Here is a 19650-nt window from a genome sequence, read left to right on the forward strand (position 1 = left end):
CCATGAGATGTGCTGTGCTTATTCCCAAGATAAACTATGCTACTGGAGGAAATAAGAACTATGTACTGAGCCAATGCATTACCATCCCTAAGGATGCAGCAAGTTTCTACAACGATCTGCTCTCTGCAAGGGGTGAGGAGTATGAAGATCATGATAGCTCAGAGAGCATTTATCAAGATAAAGATTCCCCTAAAATTGTGTAGAAGAGAAGAAATAAATATTATTTTGAAACTCTAATATAAAAGACAGACATTTAATATTCAGATATCAATGATCTAGTTTGAGCATAAAGCGAGTTTTGAAAGAGAAAATTGTCTTTCTACAGAATTGATAAACTATCAAGAAATTTATGTATAAGCAAAGACTATCTGGAAACGTATTCAGAACTGTAGGAAATTTGCTAATTGTAGAAAACTATTCCCTCTCAAATTTAAATAAATGAGTCTGCCACAAAATTATTTTGCTAAAATGAGCCCTCAGTTTGCAGACATCACCTTTATTTATTCCAATTCATAATAAAATTGAGGATTTAAAAATAAATGTAACTGATGAAAATGGTAATTTGATTGACTTAAATTGTGCTACTGTAACAGTTATTTTATAAATGAATTAATAAATTTTATCCTTAGTAAATGAACAAGATTGAAACATATCTATTTTATTCTTCTCCCATGAATGAGAAAAGTAAAAACACTATGATTATTCCTAATAAGGACACATAAATTAACATTCATATGGTAATGGATGGGTACATCCTGATTGTGCTCAATTGTACATCAGTTTTAAAATTGTTCATATGATGAAACAGATTATCCAACATATTGTAGAAAATCTAAAAAGAACGAATTCATAACTATGTGGCAAAGTTATTTCCTTTTATAACAATAAAGAAATGAAATAATATTTTATCTAGAAATGAACATCCATTTACTTCATCATGAGTTTTGTTGCATTTGACATGTTATCTTGCTGATAAAACATGAATGGAAGGTCATATAACTGAATTGGTAAAATAAAAGCAAGAAAATTAAATACTGTGTCTATTGCATATGTTAGGAAGACTTCTTTAAGATTATACAGAACTATTGCAGGAAGATGATCTTACTGTTTCCTTTACTGGGAGCACACGTGCAAATCACCTATTTTTCGATGGGCACATTATAATGAAGCTGGAGTTGAAATAAAAGATATGCTTCCAAAAGAAGTAAAATTGAAACACAAAACTTGTAAATTTGTGTGACCATTGTTAAAAATGAACCAAATTATCAGACAGAACAACGAGAAATTATACTGAAGAATTCTAATATACCTAAAACTTTGTATGAATTATAGACTACAAAGATAGTTGCATTACATGGTAAGAAAAATGATGAGCTAGATACCACAATTTACTAAAATTCTATGAAATTAGATATGTATTATCTTGCATTTGTTGTATTTCAAACTAATCCTAGTAAATATCATCATTCATTATATGGTCATGTTAAGTTACATAGATTATATGTGAAAATGGAAGAAATAAATTATTTCCACAAGAAATGTGGAATTTGGATCCACCAATTAATTATTCATAAGCTAATGATTCATTCCATGATCTTAACTGAGTTGCTTAATTAAAAGGAGTTGTTGATGCAAATCCCCCCAATTACATAGCAAATTATCCTATCTACATCACAAACTTGACATGTAGAATAAATATAATGGATACACAAAAACCACAATGAAGTTATGTGATACATTTAATGATAATGTACCAGCTGATACACATAAGTAGATAATTATGTGTGGAAAGAACAACTGAACATATGACTTCAACATCGATTGTTACCTGAAAATCATTACTCGATGGGATTATCTGTATAAAGAAAAAAATTTTGTTATGCTCAGTAATGATTTTAAAATTCTTTTGCCAAACAAATATTTGAAACTAATGACTGGGTTTGATATCCAATTTTTTGAAAATGAAAATATGAAACTGAAGTATACAGGAAAGAAAAAGATAAAGAGTTTCTAGTCTGAAAACTTTATATTATTACACATTTTTATTTTTTGGTTTGAACTATTTGACAGTTTCTTACTTGCTATTTCATACTTTTTTATGAAAATGTTTGGCCAATTTCTGAAAAATGAGAAAAATTGCTTGAATAAATAGTGAAAATGTTTAAATATATAGTGAACCTGGAATGGGATGGTCGGAGATGAGATACTTGCAGAAGCAGAGCTGTGAGAATGGTTGAAGAGTTGTGCTTGGGTAGCTCAGTCAGTAGAGCACTTACCCATGAAAATGATAGGTCCTGAGTTCCATACTCAGTTGGGCACACAGTTGTAATCTGCCAGAAAGTTTCAACACTAAAAATGCTTAAAAACAATGAATATACTCTAAACAATAGTGAAAATGCTTGAAAAAATTGTTATTTACATTCACTTACCTTCAGAGTTCATTTGCACTACATTTTTTTTTGTAAACGTTGGTATTTTTTATGTGGTTGTGCTTGATATATCATACTTTTGCTTGAAATTTGATGTTTTTCCGCTATTTTGTTTAATACTGACATCACAGGTCTGCCATCTTGGCTGCCATCTTGGCTGCCATCTTGGATCCGCCACATCTGATAGTGAAATCATGGGGTAAGTAGAGATTGTAACGTAAGTATTGAGTGTGCAGGCTTTTCCTACCGTTTTTATGGCGCTCATTGCTTGATAAAGGTGGAGGGGGAGGGAGAAGTACAGTTTGTAACAAAAGTCTTCTTACTCTGATTTCCCACGAAGTTCCTTCCACAACACTTCCTCTGCTGGCCTCTCCTGCAACTTATCTTACCTGGACAAGCTGACCACGTTTCTGATGGGCTCTCAGGATGGCTTCTGTTTCTTTTGACCTGTACCACAGCCCTGGTCATCAAGCTTCTTGCTGTGCATAGTTCGAGGGACTGTTATCGATAGTCTTTGAACTTCTCTTCCAATATTTATGACCCAATACCCTAGTTTGGAATGCCTCTATAAAACCTACTCCTGTCGCATCCTGGTACAGGTACTAGCACTATCTTGGATGTAGGTGTAGCCTGCATAGTAAAGTCAGTATGAGGATAACAAAGTGGGGTCAGGTCTAACAAGTCACCTATAATGGAATGAGAGGGAGAAAGTCTCTTATAATGCTAAGAACAGCTGATTCTGGAATGCAGAACACTTAAGGGTTCAATTTAAAAACAATTTATTTTCTTAATAGTTCGAATTTATTCAGAGAGATGTCTTACAGTTGCTGTACGTTTTCGCAAATCAGTACGCCCTACTACTCTCCATTTTATACCTTTACAACAACTCCCACTTTCTGATTTCTAACTTGTTCTATCAGAGGCAGGAGCTCTACTTTCACAATCAGATACCTTAATCACAATTGGAGACGAGCGTCAGGCAGCACTTGTTCCTCTTTGTATTCCGAGAGACAGTAGATACCAACTATTACTCAGTGCGATTTAACGCAGTCAGATACTTTATTCACACTAGGCGGCAAGTGGAACACAGTGCTTGCTGCTCTTTATACTCTGAAACACAGAAAATATAAACTATTATTCGTTGTGACTTACGCGATGAAATACCTTACTCACACTAGGAAACCGTATGAAATAGCACTTGATCGTCTTTATATTCTGGGAGACAGAAGATATCACTCATTAGTGGTAGCGACGTACGCAATCAGATACCCTATCCACGATAGAAAACAAGTGCAAGACAACATGTGATCCTCCATATATTCAGACTCACAGAAAATATCAGCTATTACTTGCTACTACTACAGATAGTGCTTCTTCTTTAACAGGTAGAAACCTCAAGATAATAACTGTTGCTGGCTGTTTATCGGAAACTCAGTTGTCATCCCTCGAAGGTGCACAGACTTCTCGTACTTTATACTGCAGCAGTAAGGAAGTGCCACTCTGTAGTGATTTCGAGCTTAGGCTGTGTTACTGCTCCTGGTAATGACTGTCTAGGCACTGTGCCCTAGCTACTTACGTACTGATTTTTCAGAGCTCTTGGAGAAGTTTCTCTTGTAACATTGCTTTCCCCCGACTGTTCTTGTGGTGGTCAGTACCGTTTGTCTTTGTACTGGATAGTGGCAGACTTGTTGCATGAAGCTGTGTGTCTTCTTCCTATGTGCTGCGTGGCCTAATGAACCATCTGCCTCCCTCTTGATTATTATGTCAAGGAAGGAGAGGCATCCATTTTCCTCCATTTCCATCCTAAATTTGATATTCGGATGGATGCTGTTGAGGTGCTCCAGAAACTCATCTAGCGTCTGTTTGCCATGTCCCCACACGACAAAAGTGTCGTCGACATAGAGGATGAAGTACTTTGGTTTCTGTCTGGCAGTTTGAAGGGCCACCCCCTCTAAATGTTCCATATAGAGGTTTGCAATTGCAAGAGCCGGTAGGGAGCCCATGGCCACACCGTTGATACGCTCGAAGAATTTCCTGTTGCACTGACAGTAGGTGATTGTTATTGGGTGTTCGAACAGATTGATTGTTTGTGATTCAAAGTGCTGAGCTAGAAGTGCCAAGGAGTCTTGAAAGGGGCACTTTCGTGAAAAGCGACGTCATGTCGAAGCTCACGAGTAGGTACTCCCCTTGTAGTCCCATGTGCCTGAGTATTTTTACGAATTCGGTTGAGTTTCTCACATGGTGGCTGCGGTATCCCACAAGGGGTTTGAGCACTGTCGCCAGGTATTTAGCTAGTCCATAACTGTGAGAGTTGATGGAGTCCAAGTCGGTCTCAGAGTCACTCCTTTATTGATCTTGGGGAGTCCATAGAGGCATGATATCACTGGCACTCTGGGATGCAATCGCTTCTTCATTGGCTCAGGTAAGTCAGATTTCTTCAGCAGAGCTATCGTCCTTCTAATCCCCATCGGTATTGGATCATTCTTCAGTCTCTCGTAGGCCTCGTCTTGTAGCAGCAGGTTTATTTTCTGCCGGTACTCTGCAGTGTTTAATAAGACTGTAGCGTTCCCTTTGTCCGTTGGTAGAATCGTTATATCAGCATTATTTCTAAGGGACCAGAGAGCTGCTCGTTCTTCTACAGGTATGTTACATAAGAGGCCATGCAGTACATAGGAAGAAGGCACACACAGACCTATACATTCATGCAACAAGCTGCTACCATCCAGCACAAAGACAAACAGTACTGACCACCATGGTACATAGGATGCGCGCCATCTGCGACAAAGACAGCCTACCATCCAAGCTGAAACACCTGAGGGAAGTCTTCCACCAAAATGGCTACACTGAAATGCAGCTCAACAGGGAGCTTAAAAGGAAGAAGGAAGCAGTGACAACCCCAGAAGGAGAAGAAGACAATTTCCTTCTGTACGTGGGTCTGCTCGATGCCAAAATTGCACGACATTTGGGCAAATACAATATCAAAACCGTTATCGGCCGGCCACCGAAGACGAGGGAGCTCCTAGGTTCTGCAAAAGACCTGCTGAAGCTTTACACACCAGAAATATACAGCATCCCAAAAAATTGTTCAAATGGCTCTGAGCACTATGGGACTTAACATCTGAGGTCATCAGTCCCCTAGAACTTAGAACTACTTAAACCTAACTAACCTAAGGACATCACACACATCCATGCCCGAAGCAGGATTCGAACCTGCGACCGTAGCGGTCGCGTGGTTCCAGACTGAACTGGCTTCTGGGAAAGTACTATCAGAGAATCCCTAGAAATAAAGATTCACGACAACCTGGTCAACAGGGATGAGGGATACCAATTCAGCGCGATAGCGGCAATCCGTCGGGAGCGCGCCCGTCAACGTCCTCCGCCGCGGACGCAGACAGAATGCTTACACTGAGAACTAAACGCGGCCGCCGGGGGCGACCGCTGCCCCCACCACCGCGCGCACGCTGTCAGTCCACCGCAGCCTCCCGACGTCTAGTGCAGGGGGGTGACAACGCAGATAAATACCTTGTTCTCCGCGAATCTCGACAATTCGCCAGAAAATGAGCAGAATGACACTTCCCGAAACGTCGCGATATATCAACGCTACCACCCGGCCGGAGACCCGAGAAACCTTCATCCAATGTGAAATATATTTCAAAGGGTACTTCCACTTGTGCGAGTTATTAGGGCCTTTACCCATTCCATTCACCAATGGAGCACGGAAGGAATGATTGCTTAAACGCCTCTGTGCATGCTACATTTAGTCTAACATTGTCTTTGTGATCCCTACAAGAGCAATACCCAGGGGCTGTGGTGCATTCTAAAATTTATCAAGTAAAGTTGATTCTTGGAACTTAATAAGTCGGCTTTCTGGGATAGTATCCAATTCTCTTCTAAAGTTTGATAGTTCAGTTCTTTCAGCAACCTAGTGGTGTTCTCCTATTCGTCATATATGTATGTCCATGTCCAGCAGTGGTACCCTTTTTTTATGTGGTCAATGTCCCCTACTACTCCTGTTTGCACTGGACCCCTCACATTCTGAGCAATGTTCTAGACTAGGTCGAATGAGTGTTTGGTAAGCAATCTCCTTTATAGACTGATTGCAATTCCCTAGTATACTAAATGAAGCAGTGTACAAACAGTAACGGTATGTGCTGTCTGTACTTTCAGACATGTCTTTTTAGACACTACACATATAATTAAGGCAAGGCTGGCTAATGAGCCCTTGTGTGCAGACATACCGTGCTTGAACTCTTAAGGGAATCGGCGAAACGCCGTGAGTAATTAGGATAATGAGTAGGGGCACCCATCAGTAGCGTGTAGATAAGCATGCTTTAACAGTGCATGCAGTTGCTTTAAATGTCATTAATTCCTTTGTGCCTTGAAACAAGTCTGCCACCTGCTTTACCTAAAACCGAGTCTATGCCATCATTGCATATTTATGTCCCTACATATCGTTACACCACGTATTTGTGTGAGTTAACAGTTCCAACGGCAACTCGCTGATTTTAAGTCATAGGATACAAATATTATTCGTGTTGTGAAGTGAAACATTAAACATTTATGAAATTTTAAATCTAGTTGCCAACATCTGGCATGAGGAAGGTTATTCTGTTCAACATATTTCTTTACATTTGAGACAGAGTATGTTCTAACATTCTGCAACAAATAGATGTCAAGTAGTGTTGGACGTACCTCTATGGATTACTACTCCCACCTTTCTTGTAGACAAGTGTGACCTATGCTTTCTTCCACACCGAATGCGCAGAATTCATGCGGTGGATCTCTAATATTCGCCATAACACGATAGATGTGAGTAACTTTATCCGCACAGAATGTGTTGCATTAGAATTCCAGATCATCTGTCCCGTTCGATGCAAACAGCCTTTGTCGGTAGTTAACTGAAAAGCAAATTTACAGCTCGTAGGAAACAACAACCCCCTGAAAGCACGAGTATTTTGGTAACAGCTATTTAATTTCACCGCGTTACTTGCAAACTTGCAATCTATCGATGTTTCACTCCGATTAGCGTCCGAGATTAGTCAATCGATCTCCACCAAAGTTTGAAACTTTAAAATGTACATCGTTGATTTACAAACCATAGGTGAAGTTGATGAAGATTTTAATTTGTAGCTTGTACAACAGAATAAACGTAGAACGTTTTGAAAATAATTTACTTGCGTGTGCCTTGCGTACGTTATAATGCCTCAATGTCAGCGAAACCAAATAGAGTTGGTCCTGTTGCGGTAGTTAGTGTCTTAGCAGATGGTAAGTAAAAGTAAATAAACACTTTTCTTGAAATGTTTACATGGATGTTGTCATAACTCACCACATTATTGTAAACATTTCATGGTAAGCAGCAAAATACTTTGTAAATAACACAGAATCAGAGTTCATTTTACGTAAGCGTCTTACCTAATAAAGTGCATTTAAAATTAATTCGAAATCGCCGTGGCTGAATATCGTTGTAAGTTTTGAATCCACTGTGTACTGAAAAATGATTAAAAATATAGTAACTGCCCGTATTTTCTCTGACAGTGTCTTGACATCTGCTGGTGACTTGTTGCTCCTCCAGGCTTCCCTTCCCAGCCTGGCGTTAGGTCGGTGCAACTTATGTATTTGCTTTGATTGCAAGCTCAGCCTGATTATTCCGTGAATAAGTGTCTGCGGTAATTTATATGAACGCAAAATGGATCTGTATTTTTCATGGCTTCATATCTTTCAGGATTTAGGCTAATGTCATTGTCTTCTGACTTCCTGACCTTTGCAGACCAATTAAATGTTTCTTTCTGTTCAGATCTGTGTTTACTGTGTTCATGGATTCTTATTAGTTCTTTGGACTCGGGCACTACAGACCGTACTGTTGTACACCCACAAAACCTTTTCGTCGTCATTTTCAGCTCTATCCCCAGTGCTGTATTGAAGCTCGTATGTGCTCTTCAGTACAAGCAGATGTCCTGTGTTCATTGAGCCAGTGAGCACTTTTTTTTCTGTATCTCCATCATTTGTAGATTTGTAAAGGAATTCAGAAACAATTCATTGGCACAGTGGAGTGCAAATGACCATTCTTGTTTGACTTATTTCAAACACCAAGAAGTAGGTGTTTATTGAATTGTAAATGTTTTCTGTTTAAAAACTTCATCTCCCTAGTTCTTGCAAGTTTTGAGCTAGACTGTATTGTATGTTACTTTTGGACAGACTTCTGTTGGTTTAACTAAGAATTTAATGCAGCATAATCGGCTAAATGCATTTTCAGAACACTACATTTTGTTACTTTACTCCTGTGTCATTCTCATTTGTATAAAGTTAATTATTTATGCATATTGCTGTGTCCTGTGTAAAACTTCAGGCCAATATTCTGTTGCCTGTGTAGTGTGTATTTTGTCATGCTTTTTTCAAGTAAATATTTGGGCTATTGAGATTACTTGCCACTGAAATTACTGACCAAATCCCGCAAGGTAGTCCTACTTTTTTCTGACCAACAACCTATCATTCAGTAACATCACCCATTTCACAATTTATTGAGAACATCTTGTCTGCTAGTGAGTATTGGGCAAATCAAAGTTTCTACTGGTTATCATCTTGTGATAGATCCAGAAAATATGCAGGATGTAGAGAATATATAGGCTTAAATTTCCAATCATTTTGTGCTTTCATGTGATCTGTGTATGATCTTGCATGACAATGCTTTAAAAATTTGGCAACCACCAGTGATGTGTGTTTTGATATGGCAGACTTCACATTGTTTGAAAGGAGATTATGCTGGGGTTCCCTATATATAAAGTGGTTCCCAGCTTTTTATTTTCTGGGATCATATGAGAATCACTTTTCCCGCAGAAGAGCACAAACATCTTTGTGTGTCACATTAAATGTTGCCAGTATGTTTTGCATTTGGTCTCTGATTGGCACGAGTTGATTAATACATTATTGCAGTAGAGATCCCATATGACAAAAATGACGTTTTCTTTCTGTATGACAGGGGATTGTTGTGCTACAGCGCATCACATAGTAGACAGTGTGTATGGCTGATGCAACCATTCACTTAATGGTCACTTGATTCCTTGTTATCTTGCAGTTCTGGGATATCATTCAGACTGTCATTTCTAGCATTTTGTGTCAGAAACTTTAGAGATAGTACATCACATGAGCCCCTCCCACCCAATTTTAATGTCTAGTTGCATCCAGAGCACTTAATTAGACGATAACTACTTGTTGTAACTGGAAGTAAATAAAGTAGTTTATTTGTTGATTTTTGGGGAAGGGTAAAAAATAATGCAGATACATCCAGGTTACAATCTCTGATATAGTTGGTAAATGTTTTTTTGATCTGAGGTTATTGTTAATTATATTCAGATATTGGTGTTTGAAACTGCTTAGTCTCTGTTGTCAAGTAACTTGCTGATCCCAGTACCCAATCCATTACCCTATACCACTCACATGTAAAGAGAAGGTAATACAAACCACATTCCGATGTTTAGCTGCCCTGACAGACTGATAGGTCTCTTATGCCTATCCTGTGGGAGTGACAGAAATTGCCATAATTAAAGTGCTTCCTGTTGGATGTTAGGTGCCATCTCCCACTTGTTCAGTCTGTACCACATTTGTCCTCACCTTCCATTTCATGAGTTATATGCCATTTCATAACATATAAAGTTTGGAGATGTGATATGATACATCAGAATTGAATTTAACACTTTGACTACCAGTCCTGTCAATTAATGTAGCCTAGTACGAAAATGTGTGCCTGTCATTAGATTACTTGATGTGCTGGTACACTGAGTTTCCGATCCAATGAAACTTAAGGAAAATGAGCTAATTCATAAAATAAACATTGTTCTTCTTGATTACAGTGGTATTTTTCAAAGATTGTTTTAATTTTTTTATGTCTGTAAATGCCAAGTGCTCTTCATAGTACATTATTACTTTCATGCAGCATTATTAAAAATACTTTTGGTTACATTCTTGCTTACAGTTAATATCTGAATCAAGATATTCAGGTAACATGTAGAAAGAGTGGCGAACATGATATGTTTTTAATTTTCTTATTAACTGGTAACTGGTATGGATTCCTAATTTCAGCTGTATGTTAGATGGGAGCTTGTTGAATACCTCATCACCAGAGTACATTAACTCTATTCTGAATCCTGAACAGGGAGGCAAACTCTACTTGAAAATTACTTTTGTTTCTTGTGTTTTGAGAGTATTTATCACAGTTCTTCTGAAACAGATTTTTTTATTATTATCAGCAACAAAAAACATTGAGGAGTAAAAGTATTGGGAAGTGGATTCAAGGAGTCCAAGAGCCTTAGAAAGGCATCTGCAGGATGTACAGTTATTTAATTTACACTACATTCTTACACTGCTCACTTCTACTGAACAAACACTTTATTTACTTTAGGTGCAAAGACCCAGAAGATAATTCCTTAAAACAATGCAGAATGAAAATATGTGAAATAAGTCATCACTGTTGTCTTTATGTCAACACAGTTCAGAGATGCTTTTAAGGGACTAGCTTCCACTTTGAATAGTTTCTCCAAGTATTCACTCCATTTTAACTTGTTATTCAGCTGGACTGTTTGTGAAATTAAGGCTTAAACTGTTAGCTTTGAACCATTTGCAGGCATTTTCAAGCTCTCATATGTACCTAGAAGTGTTGAGTTTTGTCCCTTGACTAGAACACTTGTGTTGTGATCAGCAAAGATTACAGTTTTGAGCTTTGTTTATGTAGGTTAGAGACAAGAGTGAGACCAACACCAGTCTTTGTCATTCTCCACATATTACCTTCTCCCATTCTAAGGTTATTTTTGTGTCCAAGATAGAGTCTGCCAATGAGACCCTGTGATTTCCATAATGGAGACAAGATTCTAGATCCACACAATGCAAACCAATGAGAAGTACCTGGCAGAGGGTGCCAGTTACAAGGTTTTCTTCCCAGTCCATTCACGTGTGGAGCATGCAAAGAATGAATACTTGAATGCTTGTGTATGAGCTGAGGACACAGGTGAGCAGTATTCTAGAATGGTTCAACCAAGTGATTTGCAAGCAGTCTCCTTAGTAGACTGACTGCATTTCACCAGTATTCTACCATTAAACCAGAGTCTACAACCTGCCTTACCCATGACTGAACCTATGATGATCACTGCATTTCATGTTCATACGAAATGTAACACCTGGTATTTGTATGAGTTGGCCAATTCCAGCTGTGACTCTGATATTATAGTCATAGGGTACTATGTTTTTTTTTTTTTTCGTTTTGTGAAGTGCATTATTTTACATTTCTGAACATTTAATGCAAGTTGCCAGTTTGTGTGCCACTTTGAAATCTTATCAAGATATGAGTGAATATTTATGCAGCTTCTTTCAGATAGTACTTCATTGTAGATAACTGCATCATCTGCAAAAAGTGTGAGGTTATTTTTAATATTGTTCACTAGGTCATTAATATACAATATGAAAAGTGATGGTCACAACACAATTCCGTGCAGTGTGTTGAAAAAGTAACTCTCATAAAACTTCAGCATATGGATGTATCATCAACTTTTCTTTCTGAAATTAAAGAAGTTCTCTCAAAAATAAAAGCTCATTTGGTTTTGATGGTGTTCCAATAGAGTACTGAAGATTTGCTGCCATAAAATAAGCCCAGCCTAATCTGAAATATGTATTGCATCACTAACTCAAGGCAGTTTCCCAGAGAGACTAAAACATGCAGTTGATAAACCCCTCCATAAGAAAGGTGATAAGAGAGATGTCAATACCTCCTACCAACCTGACAAAAATTCTACAAAATTTTTGAGCAGATGATGTATACTAGAATTCTGTATTCTAGAATACATACAAGGCTCAGTCTTAGGCCCACCATTGTTCGTCACATATGTAAATGATCTTCCATCTAATATACAAGGAGCAGAATTATTTCATTTTGCAGATGACAGAAGTATTGTAACCAGTCCAAGCATACACACAGAAACAGAAGGATGGTAAACAATATTCTTAAAAGTATCATTGATTGCTTCTTTGTGAATGGCGTCACCTTCAGTTTCAAAAAGACATAAATCTCCGCTTCTGCACATCTGATAAGTGTAACACATTGTGAGGGAATAATAAAAAATCTTGGGTTTCCATATTGATGAGAATTTAAACTAGAAGAGAGCACATTTTGCAGCTCCTAAAACAACTTAATTCAGCCCCATTTGCACTTGGAATAATTGCAAATCTTGGGGAGAGAGAAATCAGTAAGTTAAAATATTTTGCACATTTTCATTCAATAATGTTATATGGAATAATGTCCTGGGATAACTCAGCTTTATGGAAGAAAGTCTTCATTGCTCAAAAATGTACTGTAATAATATATGTGTCTTGTAGAAATCTGTTTAAGGAGTTGGGCATTCCAGCTAGTGCTTCACAATATATTTATTTCCTCATGATATGATGTCAAGAGATTTTTGATCACTTACCCAGTGATACAAAATGTCTGATAGACAACAAAGTAAAATGACATCATTATGATTCATTGTGCAAAATTATCTATGGAACATGGAAATTATTAACTAACCTATGGCACACTTGAAATTACTTCGACATCTGATGATTACTCCATCCAAGATAACTTGCTGCATCCTCACTATCAAAAAATCTTCAACTCAGTCACAAATTTCACCAATATACCACACATCTGTGCTTTTGACAATAAGCACAGATGTGGTACTGAGTGATGTTCTTTGAAATCCAGAAATACTGCATCTCACTGTCTGCTTTGGTCCAAAGCCTTCACTATGTCACACAAGAAAAATGTGGCCAGAATGAGATTTTCACACAGCAGTGGAGTGTGCATTGATATGAAACTTCCTGGCAGATTAAAACTGTGCTCCGGACCGAGAATCAAACAAGACTTCAGTTTGGTAGGTAGAATTTTGTCATCCACACAATCAAATACTTTGACAAGGTCACTGAATATACCAGCTGGATAATTTTTCTTATCTAGCTTTGCCGCCAAATCATTTGTGAGGTCTTATGTTGCTGACCATTTGGAGAATCCTTTACAAAAGCCAAACCAAGAGTCGATTATCAAGCTCTACACAGTCAAATGAGTCAGTATTTGATCATAAGCCACTTTCTCAAAAACTTTTGAAAAGACTGGAAGGGATGATATTGGACTGTAATTGGAGCTTATCTCTAATTTTGTAGATGGGAATTACTACAGTATATTTGTCAGTCAGGAAATAAGCCCTGAGTCATTGATTGAGAGCAAAGGTAACTTAATGGTAGTCCTTTCAAGTCAGCATGATCTTGTAATATATTGTTAGAAACACCATCTAAATTATTACTTTTTAGGATGAATTCTGCAGTCTCCTTGTGCATTGTATTTTTGAAACTAACGGGCCTATCTGCCAGTGGTGCATATAAGTAAATCTAAGAAAGTTGTATTTGGTTGTTTAATACTACATACAGTCTTTGCTACTGCCATGAGGAAGTAATTATTGAATTTACTAGCCAATGATTTGAGAATGTCACCATTTCTGCCAGAGCTATTTTCTTGGGGCTCAGTTTCATTACTACTTTTGTTTGTTTCTTGTTTAATAATGTTGCAATGGTTTTTGCCTTATTTTTTGAGTATAGTACATGAGTTTGCTTTTTTAACAACAGTGGAGGAGTCAACAATACTAGTGGTAATGGAGTTTCAAATGTTGGCTACATCTTGTTCTCTGAATTATGGAGAGCTTTCTCTTCCTATCACAGGATACTTTAATCCCCGGAGTTATCAGTCTGATCTCCAGCATTCTGTTGTAGCACCACATTCCAAAAGCTTACATTCTGTTTTTGTCTGAATTGCCTGTAATCCACATTTCACTTCCATACAAGGCTACACTCCAGATACAAGGGGCTTGCTTTCAGAAAATACTTTTAACACTTAAATTTATATTAGATCTTAACAAATATCTCTTTTTCAGAAATTATTTTCTTGCTGTTGCCACTCTTTATTTTACATCTTTCCTACTTTGACAATCATCAGTTATTTTGTTCCCCAAATAACGAAACTCAGTTACTACTTTTAGCATCTCATTTCGTAGTTTAATTCTCTCTGCATCACCTGACTTTAATACAATTTCATTCTATTGGCTTTGTATTAATTTATTGGTGTTCATCTTACAACCTCTTTTCAAGACACTATCCATTCCATTCAACTACTCTATCAAGTGCTTAGCCATCTCTGACAGAATTACAGTGTCATTGACAAACAGCAAAGTTTTTATTTGTTTCCTCTGAACTTTAATTCCCTTTCTAAATTCCTCCATGGTCTTCTTCACAGCTTACTCAATACACAGGTTGAATGACAGACTACAATCCTGTATCATTTCCTTCTCAACCACTGCTTCCCTTTCGTGTCCTTTATAACTGTTACCCAGTTTCTGTACAAGATGTAAGTAATATTATGGCCCTTGTATTTTCTCCCTGCTACCTTCAAAATTTCAAAAAGTGTAGTGCAGTCCACACTGTCAAAAACCTTCTCTAAATCACCAAATATTATAAATGCAGGTTTGCCTTCCTTCAACCTATTCACCAAGAAAAGTCACATGGTCAGTGTTGCTTCACATGCTCTACATTTCTCTGAAACCCAAAATGATCTTCCCCACTACCTCCACCAGTTTTTATTATTTTTATTTTGTTTTAATGATTTGAGTCAATATTTTGCAACTATGAATTCTTAAACTGATGCTTGAGTAGTGATCACACCAGTGAGCACTTACCTTTTTTTGGCTTGGAATTATTATGTGCTTCCAGAAACCTGACAGCATTTTGCCTGTCTCTTGTCTTGCACACCAGATGGGATAATTTTGTCATGGTTCTCCCAAGGATCTCAATAATTTTGAGTTAATTTTGTCTACACCAAGGGCCAAATTTCCATTTAGGTCTTTTAGTAATTCATGAGATTCTTCTCACAGTATTGTATCTCTGATCTCATCTTCACCTTCTTCCTGTTCTCTTACAATAATATGATGGTCATTTCAAAAGTTCTGTACACTGTAAGATAGAAAGTAATAAAATAATTTATTTCACAAAATACCTTTACAGGCCTTCACTATAAGCTCCAGTCTTGCTTATGACATTTCCCAACATTTTGGCAACTTTTGTATTCTGGGTAGGGTACTTTCATTATTGAGTTGTCTAATTACTTGGGTCACCTCACTGGAAGCTTCATCATTTGTATCAAAATGTTTTCCATGGAATTATTCTTCAATTTTGGAAACAGATAAAAGACAGATGGGCTCACATCAGGACTGCATAGTGAATGGGGAAACATTTCCCATCCATATTTGTTGATTGTTTTCTCTCACTGGTAGGGCAATATGCTGTCTCACACTGCGTACAAAATGAGGACAACAGCTGCAAAGCATGTCAGGTCTTCTTTGATGATTTTTAGGCTGCAGAACATTTTGTAGAAACAGCTTCTAGTATGTGCCAGTTACAGACTCCACTGAGGCACTCTGTGTCTAGCTATGACTCCATTAATGTGATACGCAAAGATCATCATCGGTTCCGCCTTTGAGTTGGCGGCAGAATTTTATTGGTGCAGGAGAGTCAGAACTTTTCCATTGCGATGGCTGAGACTTCCGTTCTGGCTCGAAATCTCGTATCCAGGTTTCATTGTCTGCAAATTTTTTTTTTCAGGAACTGTTCTCCTCCTGCTTTATAATGTTGAAGCCGTTTTTCTTTGATTCTTTTGCAACCTGCTTTTTGTTCTTCAGTTATGAAGTTATGATTCTGTAAACTGAAGTGACAGACAGCCTGGTCTGATATGCAGCCTCACGTGTTTTTCAACAATCCCCTCTCAAAACGTCATTAGCAATAACATGAGAGATGTAATCTCTAGCAATTGATGGCCTTCCACTTCTTGAGCTGTTCTCAGTGTTTTCCATGTATTCCTTTCCTCACCATTTCCGCAGAGAACATCCTCCTTTCTTTTCTTATTGGTCCCCTAATTTTCAACATTCTTCTGTTGCACCAAATGTCAAATGCTTTGATTTTCTTTTGTTCTGTTTTCCTACAGTCCATGTTTCACAGCTGTATAATGCTATGCTCCAAGCATAGATTCTTAGAAATTTCTTCCTCAAATATAAGGCCTTTGAAACTAGTAGACTCCTGTTGTTTGTTGTGGTCTTCAGTCCTGAGACTGGTTTGATGCAGCTCTCCATGCTACTCTATCCTGTGCAAGCTTCTTCATCTCCCAGTACCTAGTGCAACCTACATCCTTCTGAATCTGCTTAGTGTATTCATCTCTTGGTCTCCCTCTACGATTTTTACCCTCCACACTGCCCTCCAATACTAAATTGGTGATCCCTTGATGCCTCAAAACATGTCCTACCAACCGATCCCTTCTTCTGGTCAAGTTGTGCCACAAACTTCTCTTCTCCCCAATCCTATTCAATACTTCCTCATTAGTTACGTGATCTACCCATCTAAACTTCAGCATTCTTCTGTAGCACCACATTTCGAAAGCTTCTATTCTCTTCTTGTCCAAACTATTTATCGTCCATGTTTCACTTCCATACATGACTACACTCCATACAAATACTTTCGGAAATGACTTCCTGACACTTAAATCTATACTCGATGTTAACAAATTTCTCCTCTTCAGAAACGCTTTCCTTGCCATTGCCAGTCTACATTTTATATCCTCTCTACTTCGACCATCATCAGTTATTTTGCTCCCCAAATAGCAAAACTGCTTTACTACTTTAAGTGTCTCATTTCCTAATCTAATTCCCTCAGCAGCAACCGACTTAATTTGACTACATTCCATTATCCTCGCTTTGCTTTTGTTGATGTTCATCTTATATCCTCCTTTCAAGACACTATCCGTTCCATTCAACTGCTCTTCCAAATCCTTTGCTGTCTCTGACAGAATTACGATGTCATCGGCGAACCTCAAAGTTTTTATTTCTTCTCCATGGATTTTAATACCTGCCCCGAATTTTTCTTTTGTTTCCTTTACTGCTTGCTGTATATAGAGATTGAATAATATCGGGGAGAGGCTACAACCCTGTCTTACTCCCTTCCCAACAACTGCTTCCCTTTCATGTCCCTCGACTCTTATAACTGCCATCTGGTTTCTGTACAAATTGTAAATAGCCTTTCGCTCCCTGTATTTTACCCCTGCCACCTTTAGAATTTGGAAGAGAGTATTCCAGTCAACATTGTCAAAAGCTTTCTCTAAGTCTACGAATGCTAGAAACATAGGTTTGCCTTTCCTTAATCTTTCTTCTAAGGTAAGTCGTAAGGTCAGTATTGCCTCACGTGTTCCAACATGTCTACGGAATCCAAACTGATCTTCCCCGAGGTCGGCTTCTACTAGTTTTTCCATTCGTCTGTAAACAATTTGTGTTAGTATTTTGCAGCTGTGGCTTATTAAACTGATTGTTCGGTAGTTTTCACATCTGTCAACACCTGCTTTCTTTGGGATTGGAATTATTATATTCTTCTTGAAGTCTGCGGGTATTTCGCTTGTTTCATACATCTTGTTCACCAGATGGTAGAGTTTTGTCAGGACTGGCTCTCCCAAGGCCGTCAGTAGTTCCAATGGAATGTTGTCTACTCCGAGGGCCTTGTTTCGGCTCAGGTCTTTCAGTGCTCTGTCAAAGTCTTCACGCAGTATCCTATCTCCCATTTCATCTTCATCTACATCCTCTTCCATTTCCATAATATTGTCCTCAAGTACATCACCCTTGTATAGACCCTCTATATACTCCTTCCACCTTTCTGCTTTCCCTTCTTTACTTAGAACTGGGTTTCCATCTGAGCTCTTGATGTTCATAGAAGTGGTTCTCTTTTCTCCAAAGGTCTCTTTAATTTTCCTGTAGGCAGTATCTGTGTTAACCCTAGTGAGATAAGCCTCTACATCCTTACATTTGTCCTCTAGCCATCCCTGCTTAGCCATTTTGCACTTCCTGTCGATCTCATTTTTGAGACGTTTGTATTCCTTTTTGCCTGCTTCATTTACTGCATTTTTATATTTTCTCCTTTCATCAATTAAAATCAGTATTTCTTCTGTTACCCAAGGATTTCTACTAGCCCTCGTCATTCCTGTCAATTGTTCCCTTATGCTCTCCCTGAAACTCTGTACAACCTCTGGTTCTTTCAGTTTATCCAGGTCATATCTCTTTAAGTTCCCTCCTTATTGCAGTTTCTTCAGTTTTAATCTACAGGTCATAACCAATAGATTGTGGTCCGAGTCCACATCTGCCCCTGGAAATGTCTTACAATTTAAAACCTGGTTCCTAAATCTCTGTCTTACCATTATATAATCTGTCTGATACCTTTTAGTATCTCCAGGGTTCTTCCATGTATGCAACCTTCTTTCATGATTCTTAAACCAAGTATTAGCTATGATTAAGTTGTGCTCTGTGCAAAATTCTACCAGGCAGCTTTCTTTCATTTCTTAGCCCCAATCCATATTCACCTACTACATTTCCTTCTCTCCCTTTTCCTGCTGCCGAATTCCAGCCACCCATGACTATTAAATTTTCATCACCCTTTACTATCTGAATAATTTCTTTTATTTCATCATACATCCTTTCAATTTCTTCGTCATCTGCAGAGCTAGTTGGCATATAAACTTGTACCACTGTAGAAGGTGTGGGCTTCGTATCTATCTTGGCCACAATAATGCGTTCACTATGCTGTTTTTAGTAGCTTACCCGCATTCCTATTTTCCTATTCATTATTAAACCTACTCCTGCATTACCCCTATTTGATTTTGTGTTTATAACCCTGTTGTCACCTGACCAGAAGTCTTGTTCCTCATGCCACCGAACTTCACTAATTCCCACTATATCTAACTTCAACCTATCAATTTCCCTTTTTAAATTTTCTAACCTACCTGCCCGATTAAGGGATCTGACATTCCACGCTCCAATCCGTAGAACACCAGTTTTCTTTCTCCTGATAACGACATCCTCTTGAGTAGTCCCCACCCGGAGATCCGAATGGGTGACTATTTTACATCCGGAATATTTTACCCAAGAGGACGCCATCATCATTTAATCATACAATAAAGCTGCATGCCCTTTGGAAAAATTACGGCCTTAGTTTCCCCTTGCTTTCAGCCGTTCGCAGTACCAGCACAGAAAGGCCATTTTGGTTATTGTTACAAGGCCAGATCAGTCAATCATCCAGACTGTTGCCCCTGCAACTACTGAAAAGGCTGCTGCCCCTCTTCAGGAACCAC

At 38.2% G+C, this 19650-nt stretch overlaps 1 protein-coding gene across 1 annotated transcript in view; it reads left to right on the forward strand.

The window, feature by feature from the left end:
- Window positions 1–7329: 7329 nt before the first annotated feature.
- Window positions 7330–19650, forward strand: part of LOC126272543 (uncharacterized) — a 145776-nt gene continuing 133455 nt past the window's right edge. The window contains exon 1 of the mRNA XM_049975461.1: window positions 7330–7694. Coding sequence (XP_049831418.1) covers window positions 7692–7694 — 3 coding nt within the window. The 5' untranslated portion in view covers window positions 7330–7691. The remainder of the gene's footprint in view (window positions 7695–19650) is intronic.

Source organism: Schistocerca gregaria, chromosome 5, assembly GCF_023897955.1.
Source record: "Schistocerca gregaria isolate iqSchGreg1 chromosome 5, iqSchGreg1.2, whole genome shotgun sequence".
Classification (NCBI taxonomy): domain Eukaryota; kingdom Metazoa; phylum Arthropoda; class Insecta; order Orthoptera; family Acrididae; genus Schistocerca; species Schistocerca gregaria.